The sequence below is a fragment of the Ictidomys tridecemlineatus genome, chromosome 2 (assembly GCF_052094955.1).
Source record: "Ictidomys tridecemlineatus isolate mIctTri1 chromosome 2, mIctTri1.hap1, whole genome shotgun sequence".
Classification (NCBI taxonomy): domain Eukaryota; kingdom Metazoa; phylum Chordata; class Mammalia; order Rodentia; family Sciuridae; genus Ictidomys; species Ictidomys tridecemlineatus.
This window is the reverse complement of record NC_135478.1, coordinates 188,168,420-188,181,942: the sequence shown is the minus strand read 5'-3', so window position 1 is coordinate 188,181,942 and position 13,523 is coordinate 188,168,420. Positions and strand designations below refer to the sequence as shown.

The 13,523-nt window shown below is 33.6% G+C and overlaps 1 protein-coding gene across 1 annotated transcript in view; it reads left to right on the top strand.

Annotated features, from left to right (window-relative positions):
• Positions 1–13,523, top strand: part of Cftr (CF transmembrane conductance regulator) — a 153,250-nt gene that overhangs the window by 24,305 nt on the left and 115,422 nt on the right. The window contains exon 3 of the mRNA XM_005332271.4: positions 2,420–2,528. Coding sequence (XP_005332328.2) covers positions 2,420–2,528 — 109 coding nt within the window. The remainder of the gene's footprint in view (positions 1–2,419; positions 2,529–13,523) is intronic.

The following is a 13,523-nucleotide window of genomic DNA, read 5'->3' as shown; positions in this document are numbered from 1 at the left end:
ATGAAATATATAAAGAACACAGTGTAAGTATGTTAACAAGTTCAAAATAATATAGATTATACAGTAGATCAACCAACAAATCCTAAATGAATGCTGAAAGAAATATCAATCAGAGTAGGGTTAGGTTCATTGAAAATGTGTGATCTAAATATATTTTTATATTATATATATATTTGAAATGGCCAAATTTTTTGAAGAGGACATATACTTAAATCTACAGACTATCTGGCCTGATATTTCTTTTCTTCTCAGATTCATGGCACCTCCTATTTTAATTCAATCTTTGAATTAAGCAATTTTGTTTCAGTTCAACAACTCTATGCCAGTTTAAGTCCATAAATTCTACCTTTGCTATTTTTGCTTTGCTCTTTGAATCACTTCTTCACCTTGTTATTCTTATAAAATTGGCATGTGGAATTTTCAAACTTTGAAATTTGGAAATAACGATATACCATTTATACTACTTGATACCTCTGTACCTTAGGGAGTGACCCTGGCCTCACAAGATGTATCTGTCTTGTGAGCAAGACCCCCAGATGGTTGCCATGTGGTCGTGGTTGAGGTTGAGGTCCAATAGCCCCTCTGGCTGAATTTTGTGACCATGGAATTGAAACCTCTACATCACTGCAGTGTGAAACCACATATTCATTCTGTGATTATAATTAACATATGGACTTTATAACTATAGAACTTCTGCCCTCCTGATTCTACTATGGTGCTGCTGGAATGTACCACCTTAGTCTTGCTGCTAACTCCTCTCAGTCTATAAATTGTTCAAGTGCTACACATTAAAAAGTGCCCCAACCTGGGTTGGGGCTATAGCTCAGTAGCAGAGCCTTGGCTAGCATGTGTGAGGCATTGGGTTTGATTTTCAGCACCACATAAAAATAAACAAATAAAATTAAGGCATTCTGTCCATCTACAACTACAAAAAAAAAAAAAAGTTTCCCAACCTGATCTTCCTCTCAGTTACCACTCCATTCTTTTTCTGTTTCCTTTCATAGCTAACATTTCTCTGTTCTAGTCTCTATACTTCTGTACTATCTATTTACATCCCCACTTTTAGGACTTTGGTTCCCATTGTTATCATATTTCTTAAACTACATTGACCAGAATCAGCAGAAACCCTTTACTCATCGAATATAATTATACTTTTCTATATTACTTCACTGTTGTTCACTTCTTCATCTTGAAGCTATTTCTTTGGTTTATATTCCAACCCTCCTTCCTGGTTATCCCATTGGATACATTCCTGCTTTGATAGATAGAGGGTGATTCTGCTCCGTATTTGATATCTTACCCTATTTTGAGTTAACATATACTATGGATGAGAGGCAAGATACATGCATGTGAATGAAAAGTGGGAATGAGTGTGGAAGGCAGATGGGAAAGGGTGACTGGGCTTTATAGATGAGTGGTAGTTTAGCAGCCTTTTGGAGGAAGCCACAATTTATGCATAGAGACTTCCAAGCTTGTCTTTAGATCTAGCTATTTTCTCCCTTTAAAGTGAAATAGAACTATGTCTACTTATGGTAACTTGATAGTAATGGGAATAGCCATTGATAAAATGTAAAGCTTCTATCTACTTCTTTAGTTGTTGCCTGTAGTTCATAAATTTTTTTCATTACCATCTAGTTTAACAATTAAGATGAAAGTAATAGATAGTTTATTCTCTTGCAAAGAAAAACAGGAGTTTTATTAACAGAGATCAGTGGCAGTGGCTTAAAATAAATACAGTCAACTGATGTTCCTATAATATTTTTTAAATAAAAATGTATTGATTTCAGATTATCTAATTCCGACTGCAAAATTTATGGTATTCTTTCCTCATTTTTCAAATAATTTTACTCTGATAAATGACTTCAGTACTTGAAAATGAAGTTTGATGATTTCGATTTTATGCCTCTACTTTTTAGAAACAAAGTTTAAAGTTTTTCTCATGTTAATTCACAGAAGAATCCACCTGACATTCTAACTTGTTTTTGGTTTGACATTTAAATGTTGTAACATCTACCACAGTTCTAAAAAGATAAGGATTAAGGAATGAGGGAGAAAAACTTAGAGGGTTTATATGTTTAATTTATTTATCTTGTTTCAAGCACAGCAATGTGTATTCATAAATGTCATACTTTCTTTGTCCAACCATTCCTTTGCTCTTAAAAGCCCAGCACTTTTCTTTAACACATACAATATGGCCTTTTCATGAAATCAAATCCCTGCAGAATGATATATGATGCATCTGCCAAATAAGTAGTTGAGAAGTTGGTATTGGAGAGTCTCCACAAAGTTTTGTCTCTAATCATTTGGGTTAATCTCCTTGGATACACTTGTGTGAAGCAAGGTATGTTAAGGGAGAGAGGACAACTTAAATATTTGCACATGCAACTTATTGGTCCCATTTTTTTTTATTCTTTTGCAGAGAATGGGATAGAGAACTGGCTTCAAAGAAAAATCCCAAACTCATTAATGCCCTTCGGCGATGTTTTTTCTGGAGATTTATGTTCTATGGAATCTTATTATATTTAGGGGTAAGAATCTCTCTTGTAAATATATGATGAATAAAATAATTATATTTTTGTGATTATAGAAGAACTAAGGCAATCTGGTGAGCCAGGGTAAAGAAACAAAGGACTAATCCAACTTCAAACACTAAGAAACCACCTAAAAAAGATTAGTGAAAATCCACTGGAACTAAGATGTTCCTGAACACAGGTGGCACTTTACAATGTAAAATGGGTCCAGAAAAATGAATTACTTGTTTAAAATTTTTTCTTTTATGATTTCAAATCATGTTGTCTTATCAGTACATGAGATTACCAGTGCCTTTATTTTTCTGTATTCAATAGGAGAATGTCAGGAGACATTGATTTTCAGGAGACAATGTCAGGAGAATTAGGTCAAATTCAGTAATTTATGCATAGGAATATTTGTAATATTTTCAAATCATATTTATATACTGAATTATTTCAAAGAAACATAGCAAAAATTTCACATTTGGTAATGAGATACACTTGCAATGTATTTTCTAAATATTCTGTGTCTTCTTTAGTGTTAAGAGTGGCATGGTTGAAAATCCAGGTTTTTAAGGACCTTGGATGTTCCCCAGTTGCTCTCGAATGTGACTCTATTATTTTGTATATAATCTAAATGGCACTTTGAATCCTTAGTTGTAACCTGAAAAAGGAGGTGACAAGTGGGAAATGTGTCCAGACTTCAAGGGATGGCTGTGCACAATATTGCTTTGGGATACTACAGAGCATATGAATTGACCTGTGTTTTATTCATATGTCTTTCTGCTTCCTGGAGGTAGCAGTGTCATAGGCTGTCCCAATGAAATGCCATGTGAGTTACACTGCTTTAAGAATTTATTTCATACAGTCCAGGGAAAATTCATTTAAAATTTTTCTTGACAAAGTTTACTACAGTTAGGTCCAAAGTGTTTTCTAATGGTCTTGATGATCTCTAGAAAAACTTTCTGGCCTTTATGCTTTTATAGATCTATAGATTTATATATATATAATAAATAGAGTCATATATGTTGCTCTGTCATTTAAAAAGCCAAAAGAATTTCTCCTAGGAGGGGTGTGTGTGTGTGTGTGTGTGTGTGTGTGTGTGAGAGAGAGAGAGAGAGAGAGAGAGAGAGAGAGAGAGAGAGAGAGACATATATTACAGAATCCTGAAAAAGTTGTGGGAAAAATAATTTGTTAATTAACATGACTTAGCTAACTCAAGAATTAATTATCTTTATTATATCTTTGAGATCTTTGGGAAACATTTTTTATTCAGTTGAGACCTAGAGTGCTAAGGGAAACCTAAGGGAAAGGAATGGAGTAGGTATAAAGAGGGGATAAGATCTTAATGTCACATGATTTAAAAAAGAGATTATGACACCATACATAATGTATTAATTATCCATGGATGAGGTGAGGTAGAAGGCATTTCTGAGCTATCCTGAGTCCTAGGCTACATCTCTGGAAGCAGCGGAGAATTTGAAGGGCAAAATATATTTCAATTCATACTGGTAACCAACTGATTATCGACTAGAAAATGATTCTGGTAGGAAAAGCAGCTGTGAAGTGTGTTTGATGAGAAGATATGAAGAGGGCTATAGGTTTTTAGTCTTGTCAAGACAGTTTTCAGTCATAAAAATATTGAAAAATCAAGTCTCAAAGAATTTAGAAAACCACATTAGCTATTTAGACCAGTGCAATTTTTCCAGATATTTGATCTCTTTTAAAAATTAATTTAATAATTACTTTTAAAATTTTAATAGACACATAATAAGTTGCACAATGTAGAGTGTATGGGGTAATATTTTGATACATTTGTGTGATATTTAATGATCAAAACAGAATACTGACCTCAGATAGCTATTATTTCTTTGTGGTGACAACATTTAAAATTTTCTCTTCTACTTATTTTCAAATATACATTAAATTATTATTAACTATAGTCACTTTACTAGAATTTATTCTTCCTAATTGTAAGTTCATATCAATTAACCAACCTCTCCCCATTCTCTTCTCCCCTCCCCTTCTCAGCCTTGTTAACTTTACTCTTTTGTTCCTTAGAGGAAATAAAAGAAGGAGCAAAGGTTCAGCCATTAAAAAAAGACCTCTATCCTTTTAAGAACTGACACCAGTGCCTGACTATTGTTTTCTTTCTGTGCATTCCTCCTGTTCATTAAATAAGCAGGGATCATGAAGCATGGATTATTGACATGGCTCTAACACTATTCTTAGAAATAGATGGCCATAACTTTCATATGTCTATTTTTAGTTCCTCTACATCATGATAATTGTGGTAAAATAAATATTTGGTTGTTTTCGGGATGAATACAAAAAAAGTACTCTTAACATTTGCTGTTAATTGTGAAAGGTTAAGAAAAAGGAAATGCCATCATGAAAGAGCTTATCTTTCTGCAATGCTGATATAATTTTAATCATCTTAGCTACCGCTTGTCACCATTAACTCGGCACTTGTTTTTTTCTTCCTCTGACTCAGCCGCCGGATACAACATTGTCTTTTAACATTTAAGACTCCCAGCATAGAAAAAAAGATGGCTGTTGTGAGAGTCATTTAAGGATCCTCTGAGGGAGGCTAAGTAGAGAGCATCTGAAAGGATATTACTTGGGATGGACATCATTATCCTAGGGACTTGTATGACTGCACATACGGTATAACACTACATTGTGTACAACCAGAGAAATGAAGTATATTATCAGTGCAACGTAGGTCAAACTACTTTTCTTAAGTCCCAGGAAGTTTAAGGGCATAAAAAAGTCCTGGTAATCATATTGTCAGAGTCCTCAAGTTCCACAGACTGCATTGTAAAGAAAGACCTTTGTCTCTTATGTTTGGACAAAACATTGGACAGGCACTTGAAAAGCAGTCTACTGGTAAAGAAGGGAGGGTGTTTGGGGGAATTCTTCACATGGACAGGCCCTGCCTTAGGCATTTTGGCTTATGGATATCCTTTCCATGTGATTAGATCCCTAAGAACTGTTCCCTCCTGCAAATCTTCTAGAGTCCTGCCATGTGGGATTCCTTTCTCATCTTTCTCTGGCATCACCCCATACCCCCATATCTGGCTGTTTCTCTGACCCTGGTGGTAACTTGCACTCTGAGCACCCTCCACTCCTCTTATATCCTCAGTGTTTTTACTCCCTACCAAAACTGGTATCCCCATCCTTAAGAGATTGTGCTGCCCATTGCTCTCCACATCTTCTACCAGATCCTGTGACTAGAACACTTGGCATTTCAAAGTGTGTCAGAATTTTTTTCTTTGAAATGTAGGAGACTTTTACTTACCTTTAGAGTAACAAGTAGTTGCTTCTCAGATAATGTGGCTTAATTGGTCTGGAATCGGATCTGGGACAGTATATTTTTGAAGTATTCCCTAGGCGATTCTAATTATCCAGCTGGGCTAAGGACCACTGGTAGATAAGCACCAGTATGTACCCTGAAAGACAAAACATTCATTAGATCTAAAATGATGGGATTCAGTGTGTTACACACAGAAATTTTTGCTTGTTTTCTTAATGAAAATTCTGGATAATTTTTAAATGCAGCAAAATTAATTTTAAGTCTTTTAATGACAGAAGGCAGCATTTCTCAAAGTTTTATATGCAGACAGTTCACCCAAGGATCTAGTTGAGTCTGGCTCACCAGGTTTGGGTTGGGACTTGAGATCTGGTTCTAAGAGCTTTCAGGTAGAGAAATTTGCCCTCAGGCCACATTTTGAGTAGCTAGGTCTCTGAGGGTCATTGCAGAAGAGAAGGCCAAGTTAGAAGAAGGAAGAGGAGCTGTGCAAAAAATAGACTAATTTTGGGGAAAGATTCCTGAATGAAAGTGACAGCCATCCCACTGAGACTAAAATGTGTCTTTTATCTGACAGTTCCAACCTTAGCTGTTAACTTTGTGCTCCTTCCCTCCAGCACCCCCTCTTAAGACTCTTAAGACTGGAGAAGGATAGATGTCAGGGGCATGAGAGGGCAAAGCCATAGCTAAGAGGGGCTCTATATTTCTCTTCCAAGACTGCAACAGGGAGAGATGTTCCATCTTTTCTTGTGGAAACTTTGATATAAGGTTGGTTAGGCTTTTTCAGGTACTACTGAAATGGAAAGGTGCTCTTAAGAGCATTTAAGGGCAAACCTAGGCTAACCAAGAGATCCAACACCACGTTCAGTAGAAGATTGTGTTTAAGGCTAAAGACACTGTTCTTACATCTGAAATTTCAGAACAAATAATATTTGTAAATTAGGAACTGGCTGTGATTGTGTTTTTAGAATTGGGATCAGAAAGGAGATTGGGATATGATTTATCTCACTCATAGGAGAGAGAGTAGTCTATGAAGTTACATCTATGTCCTATGGTTTCTGATGGATATGACATGGTCAAACAACATATATTACATATGATACTCTCAAGTCTGTATTTTTTCCCAAAGGTGGAGCATTATTTTTCTAACTCTTCTGAGATAGGTTTATGCTCTGGTGACATAAACCCATTTGACAATTTTGGGAAAATCTAAGAACTTGTCTGGAACTCAAGTTTCTTTAACTATACAGTTATAAGGGTGATAGTACAGTGTGCTATCTCTAGAATCTTTTCCATTTTTAAATTATGTGTTTGTGAGATGGGCCTAGAGAAATAGAACACATATTGTTATATTGATATTAATTTAAATCTTGATTTGTTAGATTAATTTTGAATTGATGATGATGTATGATTGGTAAACAAATAAGAGATTGTCATGTGCCGCAGTCTGGCTGGGCACAAAATCACGAGCCACTCAAGCAGGAACAAACTTTATTTCTGAAACTCCCGCCAATGCCACACTCGCTCCCGGGAAATATGCCGAATCACACACGCGGCCACACTACACCAACAGGAAGGTCCCTCCTCCGGAAATCCCTCCTACCGCATTTCCCCAACCAATGGGAACTCTCTGGGAGTCCCACTAGAGCTCCAAAGTAGCAGGCCCAGGCGGACAGCAGGGGTCTAATATCCAATTGAATGCAGATCTTAACATAATCATATCATCTCAATGGCTTGCTGGAGTCACCTTTCAACCAAAAATGCCATGCGTCATTCCTACTTGGCTATGGCTCTCAGCAGTCATGTTGTGTTGTAACATTTTCATGTTGATTTAGAGTTATGGATACACAGGTGAGAGCTTTGGAACCAAAGTCTCTAGTTGAAATCCAAGTTTTGCTGGTCAATAGCTGTGTGGCTTTGGGCAAATTATTTAAACTGTTAGTCTTTGTTTATTATAAAGTAGAGACAAATGATGGCATATATTTCATAGGTTTGTCATGAAAATTAAATGACTTAAGCACATGGAATAGATCCTGTTATATATCAAATGTTTAATATATATGTCATCATTACTATATTTTTAAACAGATTCTCTACCTAAGTGCACAAATACTCTTTATTTGTATTTACTTATTTTTACATACATGCTTTAAGCAAATCTTGAAGCAACAATTTGATTTTTATAGGGCACATGAGAATATTTTACCAGTGTTTAAAAGTGATAGCTAGATTCTAAGCATTACTTCAGAAATATAATTAAACTTAACATTTTAACACATATTCCATTATTGTATACCCATTCATTGCTATGTCTGAAAACCCAGGAGCATTGTCTTACAGAATACAAAGGCTATTTTCAGATTTCTAGTGAAGACATCACCAGTAATCATTAATGAAATTAAATAGACACAAAAAGGTAGCAACAAAAAACCCACACAAAAAATAATTTTTGAATTAGGCATTGAATCTTAAAACATGACTCAAAGGTGTATTTTTGAAACTGTGTTCTTGGTGTGGTATATATATGTATTTGAAAGTACAGTTTTGGCAAAGTAAAGAAAATATTTTAAAAATATAAATTTTGAGAAACTCTTTAGTGCAGTAAGCATAAGAAGGTTTTTGTTTACTATTAAGAATATGGGAAATTCTTCCTTCATCCAAAAATTACCATAAGACTCTAGTGCATCAAGATAAATCAAAATTTGACTCTCATATTTTCCTTGTCAAAATCAGAATTTTAAGACTTGACTTTGATATATAAGCCAGTATATCTTAATAAGTATATCTTAATATGTTTACTTTCTTCCAATTTGGTATACATTAATTCTTTTTATATTTTATTAATTATCATAAGTATATGAAGTTTTCTACCCAAATTTTCATCACATTTTAGGAATTTTTGTTTATGAAATAATGAGATAAGCACTAATGATTAATGATGTTTATCCTTCCATTTTTTCCCTCCATGAGAATATATACTTAATAAAAGGAAGGTAATCATTCCTTTATATAATGTACTATTAATCTGCTTTTGCTCTTAATGTATTATAAATGGATTTCAATGTCAGTAGATGTTTTTCCACCTAATTATTTAATAAATTATATGACTGTAGCATAATTTATTTAATTAGTTCCTAGTTGGATATTTAGATTGTTTACATTTTTCACTACTGTAAATAGCCTTTAATAAACATCCATTTAACTAAAACCTAAATCTTACCAGATCTTCTAGACCCAACCTAAGTGCCAAGTACAAATAAATTGAAAAGAGGTGCTCATTTACTCTCCTAGTACTATAGTGTGAAAAGTCAGTTCTCACCAACAATAGATGTTATTATTTTAAAAATGTTTTAAATTACTAACTGAAAGAGTGTATATTTTTATTTGCATTACATTTAGTTGCTAGTGAGTTTAAATTTTTTTATATTAACTGCATTTCTGTTTTTATGAGTTGTCTTTTCATGTTCTTTGCCTCTCCTTTGACTTGTAATTTTGTTTCTAGTAATCTTTTGCTTCTTTTTTTTTTTAAGCCATGAGGAGTTTAATTTAAAGAAAAATTTGTTGCCAAATCTGTGCATCTTTTTGTTTGTTTTCTGCTTTGGTACTGTACTTTAATGAAGGTCAAATATTATACAGGCACATATCTGTTTTTTATTATTTTATATTTACATTTAAATATCTAACCATTTGGAAGTCATTTTGATGTATATGAAATAGAAAGCTAATATTTGAAAAAGGACTATTGAGTTTTTCCATCATTTATTCCATAATCTTCTCTTTCTTCATTGAATTAAAATGTCATACTTAAATATGACATTTAATATAGATTAAAATATTACATGCATTTAGACTCGTTTCTGGACTTCTCAGATAAATCACTCTATTTCTTTGTTGTCATATCTTATTATAACTCTGATTTAATGTCCAGTAACACATGTTATTCTTATTTCTCAAATTTTATTATAAATTTCTTTTTGTGTGAAAAATATCTAAAAAATTGGCATTACAATGTCTCTTTTGTCATATTGTTTCTATGAATGGGATAATTATCACACTAATTATCATGTTTGGTATTTAAGAATATATTTTCTTGATACAGTCTAGATCGCTTAAGGCATTTAGGCAGCAATGGCCTACACTGATAATGATATGTTTTTATTCTCCTTTCCAATATTCATATTCCAGTCATTTTTTTTTTTACTGAATTGCATTAGCTGGAAGTTCCCTCAAAATGTTAAGTGATCATAATAGGTGATATTCTTATTGTGTTTTCCTGGATCTAAATGTAATGCTCCTAGAGTTTTATTGACTATGACCCTGAGTGTTGTTTTGAGGGAGAAATTGTTTCTCAGGTTAATGAAGTATATTTATATTCAATTTTATTAAGGACATCATCAGACACAGATATGAAATTTATTAAAATTTCTTTCTCATTGTTATTGAGATAATCATAGTTTCTTCTCTAGTCTCTTGGTATCCCATTAATTAATTTCTGATTGTTAAGCTATTCTAGTATTCTTGAGACAAAGACATATAAAGTATATTTAAAATGAGAAGACATATGATGATGATATTACTAAGTAACCACACCCAAGAGAAAACAAGGTAATTTTAGAGGTTCCTCAATTAATCATTGTACTTATATTAGAAACAACTATTCTTTGGGTTTAAAGTGGTAATCTTTAATACAAACTTATTTTGGGATAAACTCATTTAATATAACTATATCCAAAATGATTCTACAAAATGATTCTACACACTTAGCTAAGGAATCCTTGACCTGTGCCAGGGTACTACACAGACTCAGATCATATATTCAGAGATATTATTGCTGGAGGAGATCTTCAAGATCTGTTTGCTCCACCTCTCAGTTTATCAGTGAGAAAAACTATCCAGGGAAGGAAATTGAATAAGGTGACAAAGAGGGAGTAGTTAATGTACTAGGATAAGAACTTGAGTTTCATGATCCTGAATTCATTGCTTATTTCACTGTCAAGTTGATTTAAACATTGGCATTAGGCTTTATTATTATTATTTAAGTGAATCATTAAGTGAATTCCATCTTGGTTTTTATATAAGGAGTAATAAAATATTTTATTAAATATTCAAACAACTTTACACTTATCCTCATTTATGCAAGGCTTAGTTTATTCATACTGTTTCATGAGGTGGCAAATCAGGAAAGTTTTTGTGTCTCTGAAAATAGTCTAAGTGACAGAGAACTTGCAGCTTGTACATACCACGAATAAAGGGCTTTTTCTCCAGGGGTGATTTTTATAAAGACTGTACTTCATAGATTAAGCTGCATATCAGTTACCTCTATTTTCTTTTCCAAATAAAAAAATCAGGTGATATGTGTAATGGTTCTATTGTAAATATTAGAGAACATGCTGCATAAAACAGATTAGTGAAAACTATAGGAGGGTGGGGGATACTTGAAGTGCTGATTTTGTCCTTGAATTGTAACAACTCTATGTGGTGGTGAGGATTGTGTTGATTTGCTATTAGCAGATGGTCCTTTTATTGAAATATTTCTACAAAAAATAAACTGTATTTTGTTCTATGAACATGTGCCCTCCCAGAGTAATACCATCAGCATGTTTGTGAAATTGTCACTGTCATTTGTAGAATGAGTATGTCCTCTTTTGGTTGAGACAAAATGACAATAATGTAAAATTAACATTTCATTCAGCTTAATACTGAATGAAATTTTAAATTTTTGTCATAAGTTGTGACCAAATAAAAATTCAGCAAATAATTTTATTGTGATAGAGGTGGCAGGTTATAAAAAATTATAATGGGGATTCAATAGCAGGGAGTTTTGCTTAAATCACTTGGTAGGAAAAAACTTATGCAAAACTGTACATTTCTAATTTGAAAAATTCTGTGCCATAGCTTGATAGCTAAAAATATTTATCTTTTACCTCAGTTTGCTCTTTTTAGCATTGCATAGAAAGGAGTTATTCCTTAGAAGTATTTGAGTACTTTTGCTGCAATATGTAGTTATAAGTGGTTCTGTATTCTTTGATATAGTTTTTAAGATGAACCTCTTTCTCTTTGAAATTGGTTTTGAAAAAGAGAGATTTTTTTGTTATACATGATATAAGCAATTGATTTCATGAACAGCAGTCATGGTTCATACTCTTCCAAATATTGTCTTACAATGATCAAGAAATGATGCTTTATCTTGTATGCATGGGAAACACTAATGTTCCCTGCTCCCTGATTTATGGCCAAACAGAATACTTCTAACATGAGTAGCACATACATACAATTCAAAAGAGTTATTTTATTCATTTATTTTTGGTGCTGGGGATTGAACCCAGGCTTGTGCATGCAAGGCAAGCACTCTACCAACTGAGCTATCTATATCCCCAGCTCTAAGAGTTCTTCTTTTTTTTTTTTTTAAAAAAAAAAAAACAAGTTTTCTTCAGTGAATTTGGTAGACTATTAACAGGTTATATCTGGCCAAGATGCTAGCAGTTTCTTCTCAGTATCTACCTGTTTGATGTAATCAAGCTCATATTTAAAATATGATTATATGAGAGAAAAGAATTATAATAGTCCACATTTGTGATGACTTTGGAAATTTTTTTAAGAGTTTCAATTTTTTATATTCAGAGTCTTAGTTTATACAGTTATGAAATAAAGTATGAACTACAGAATGAGTAGCTACACGAAGCTATGTGTAGATTATAATTGTCTATGGGGAATGAAGTTGATGTAGAAAACATGGCTATCTGTTGAGAATGTGAGGGCTAGTACTGGGCATTTGCAATTTAGAAAAGACATTGTAGAGAATGGGGAAAAAATCAAATTAGGAAATAAGTGGATATTGCTCAGAGTAATGCTAAGCAATAGCAGGGTGGGGACAGTCAGGATTGGAAATATCACTTGAAATGAAACCAATGAGTATAACATCTTTTTGTAGAATTTAACCCCAGATTCTCCTTTTACTAGGTCATTGTTAGACAAAATGAGGGATTACACATTTTTTCCTTATGAAGGAAATTTATCAAGATGGGTAAGAAGAATTAGGCCTCCTTTTACAAATCTATTCCTATATTTTCAGGAGGAAGGATAATGAATTGGATGGACAATTTGTTTTTGTAGTTGATGGAAGACTCTTGAGGAGTTGATGAGTTGTTGGGAACTGGCCTGAGGTGGAGGAACTGGACAGACTTCTTCACTGAAGTCCATGCTATTCCGGGTTGAGAAGGGAATGGTATCCCTGGTGGCTGGCCTTAAATTCCACTGCTGCTGACATGCTCCTCCCTCCTGTCACCAGTTCTGTGCTATGTGGTAGAAAGCCTTGAGTAGCTGTGTTCATCCTGAAAATGAAGCCATTGCTCAAAACACTTTTGAAAACTCTATTTTGTATTATTTCATGTTGACTCTTTGGCCTCAGTTTCAACAGCTGTAAAGTAAAAATAAAAAGACTCCAAAAGTTTTATGAAATTAAATGGGAAATATTTTTAGGAACTGTTCAGCACCATGTAGGTGTTAGTAATTAACAAATCATTTCAGAATGTATACCTTTACTTTGTGGTCATTATCCACCTTTAAGTTAAAAATATACATAAACTTGTCTTCAAATTACTTTTTCTATGATCCAAAATTCAAATGTGTGTGCATGTGTGTGGGGGGTACTATGGGTTGAACCCAGGACTCATGCATGCTAGGCAAGCATTCTACTACTGAGC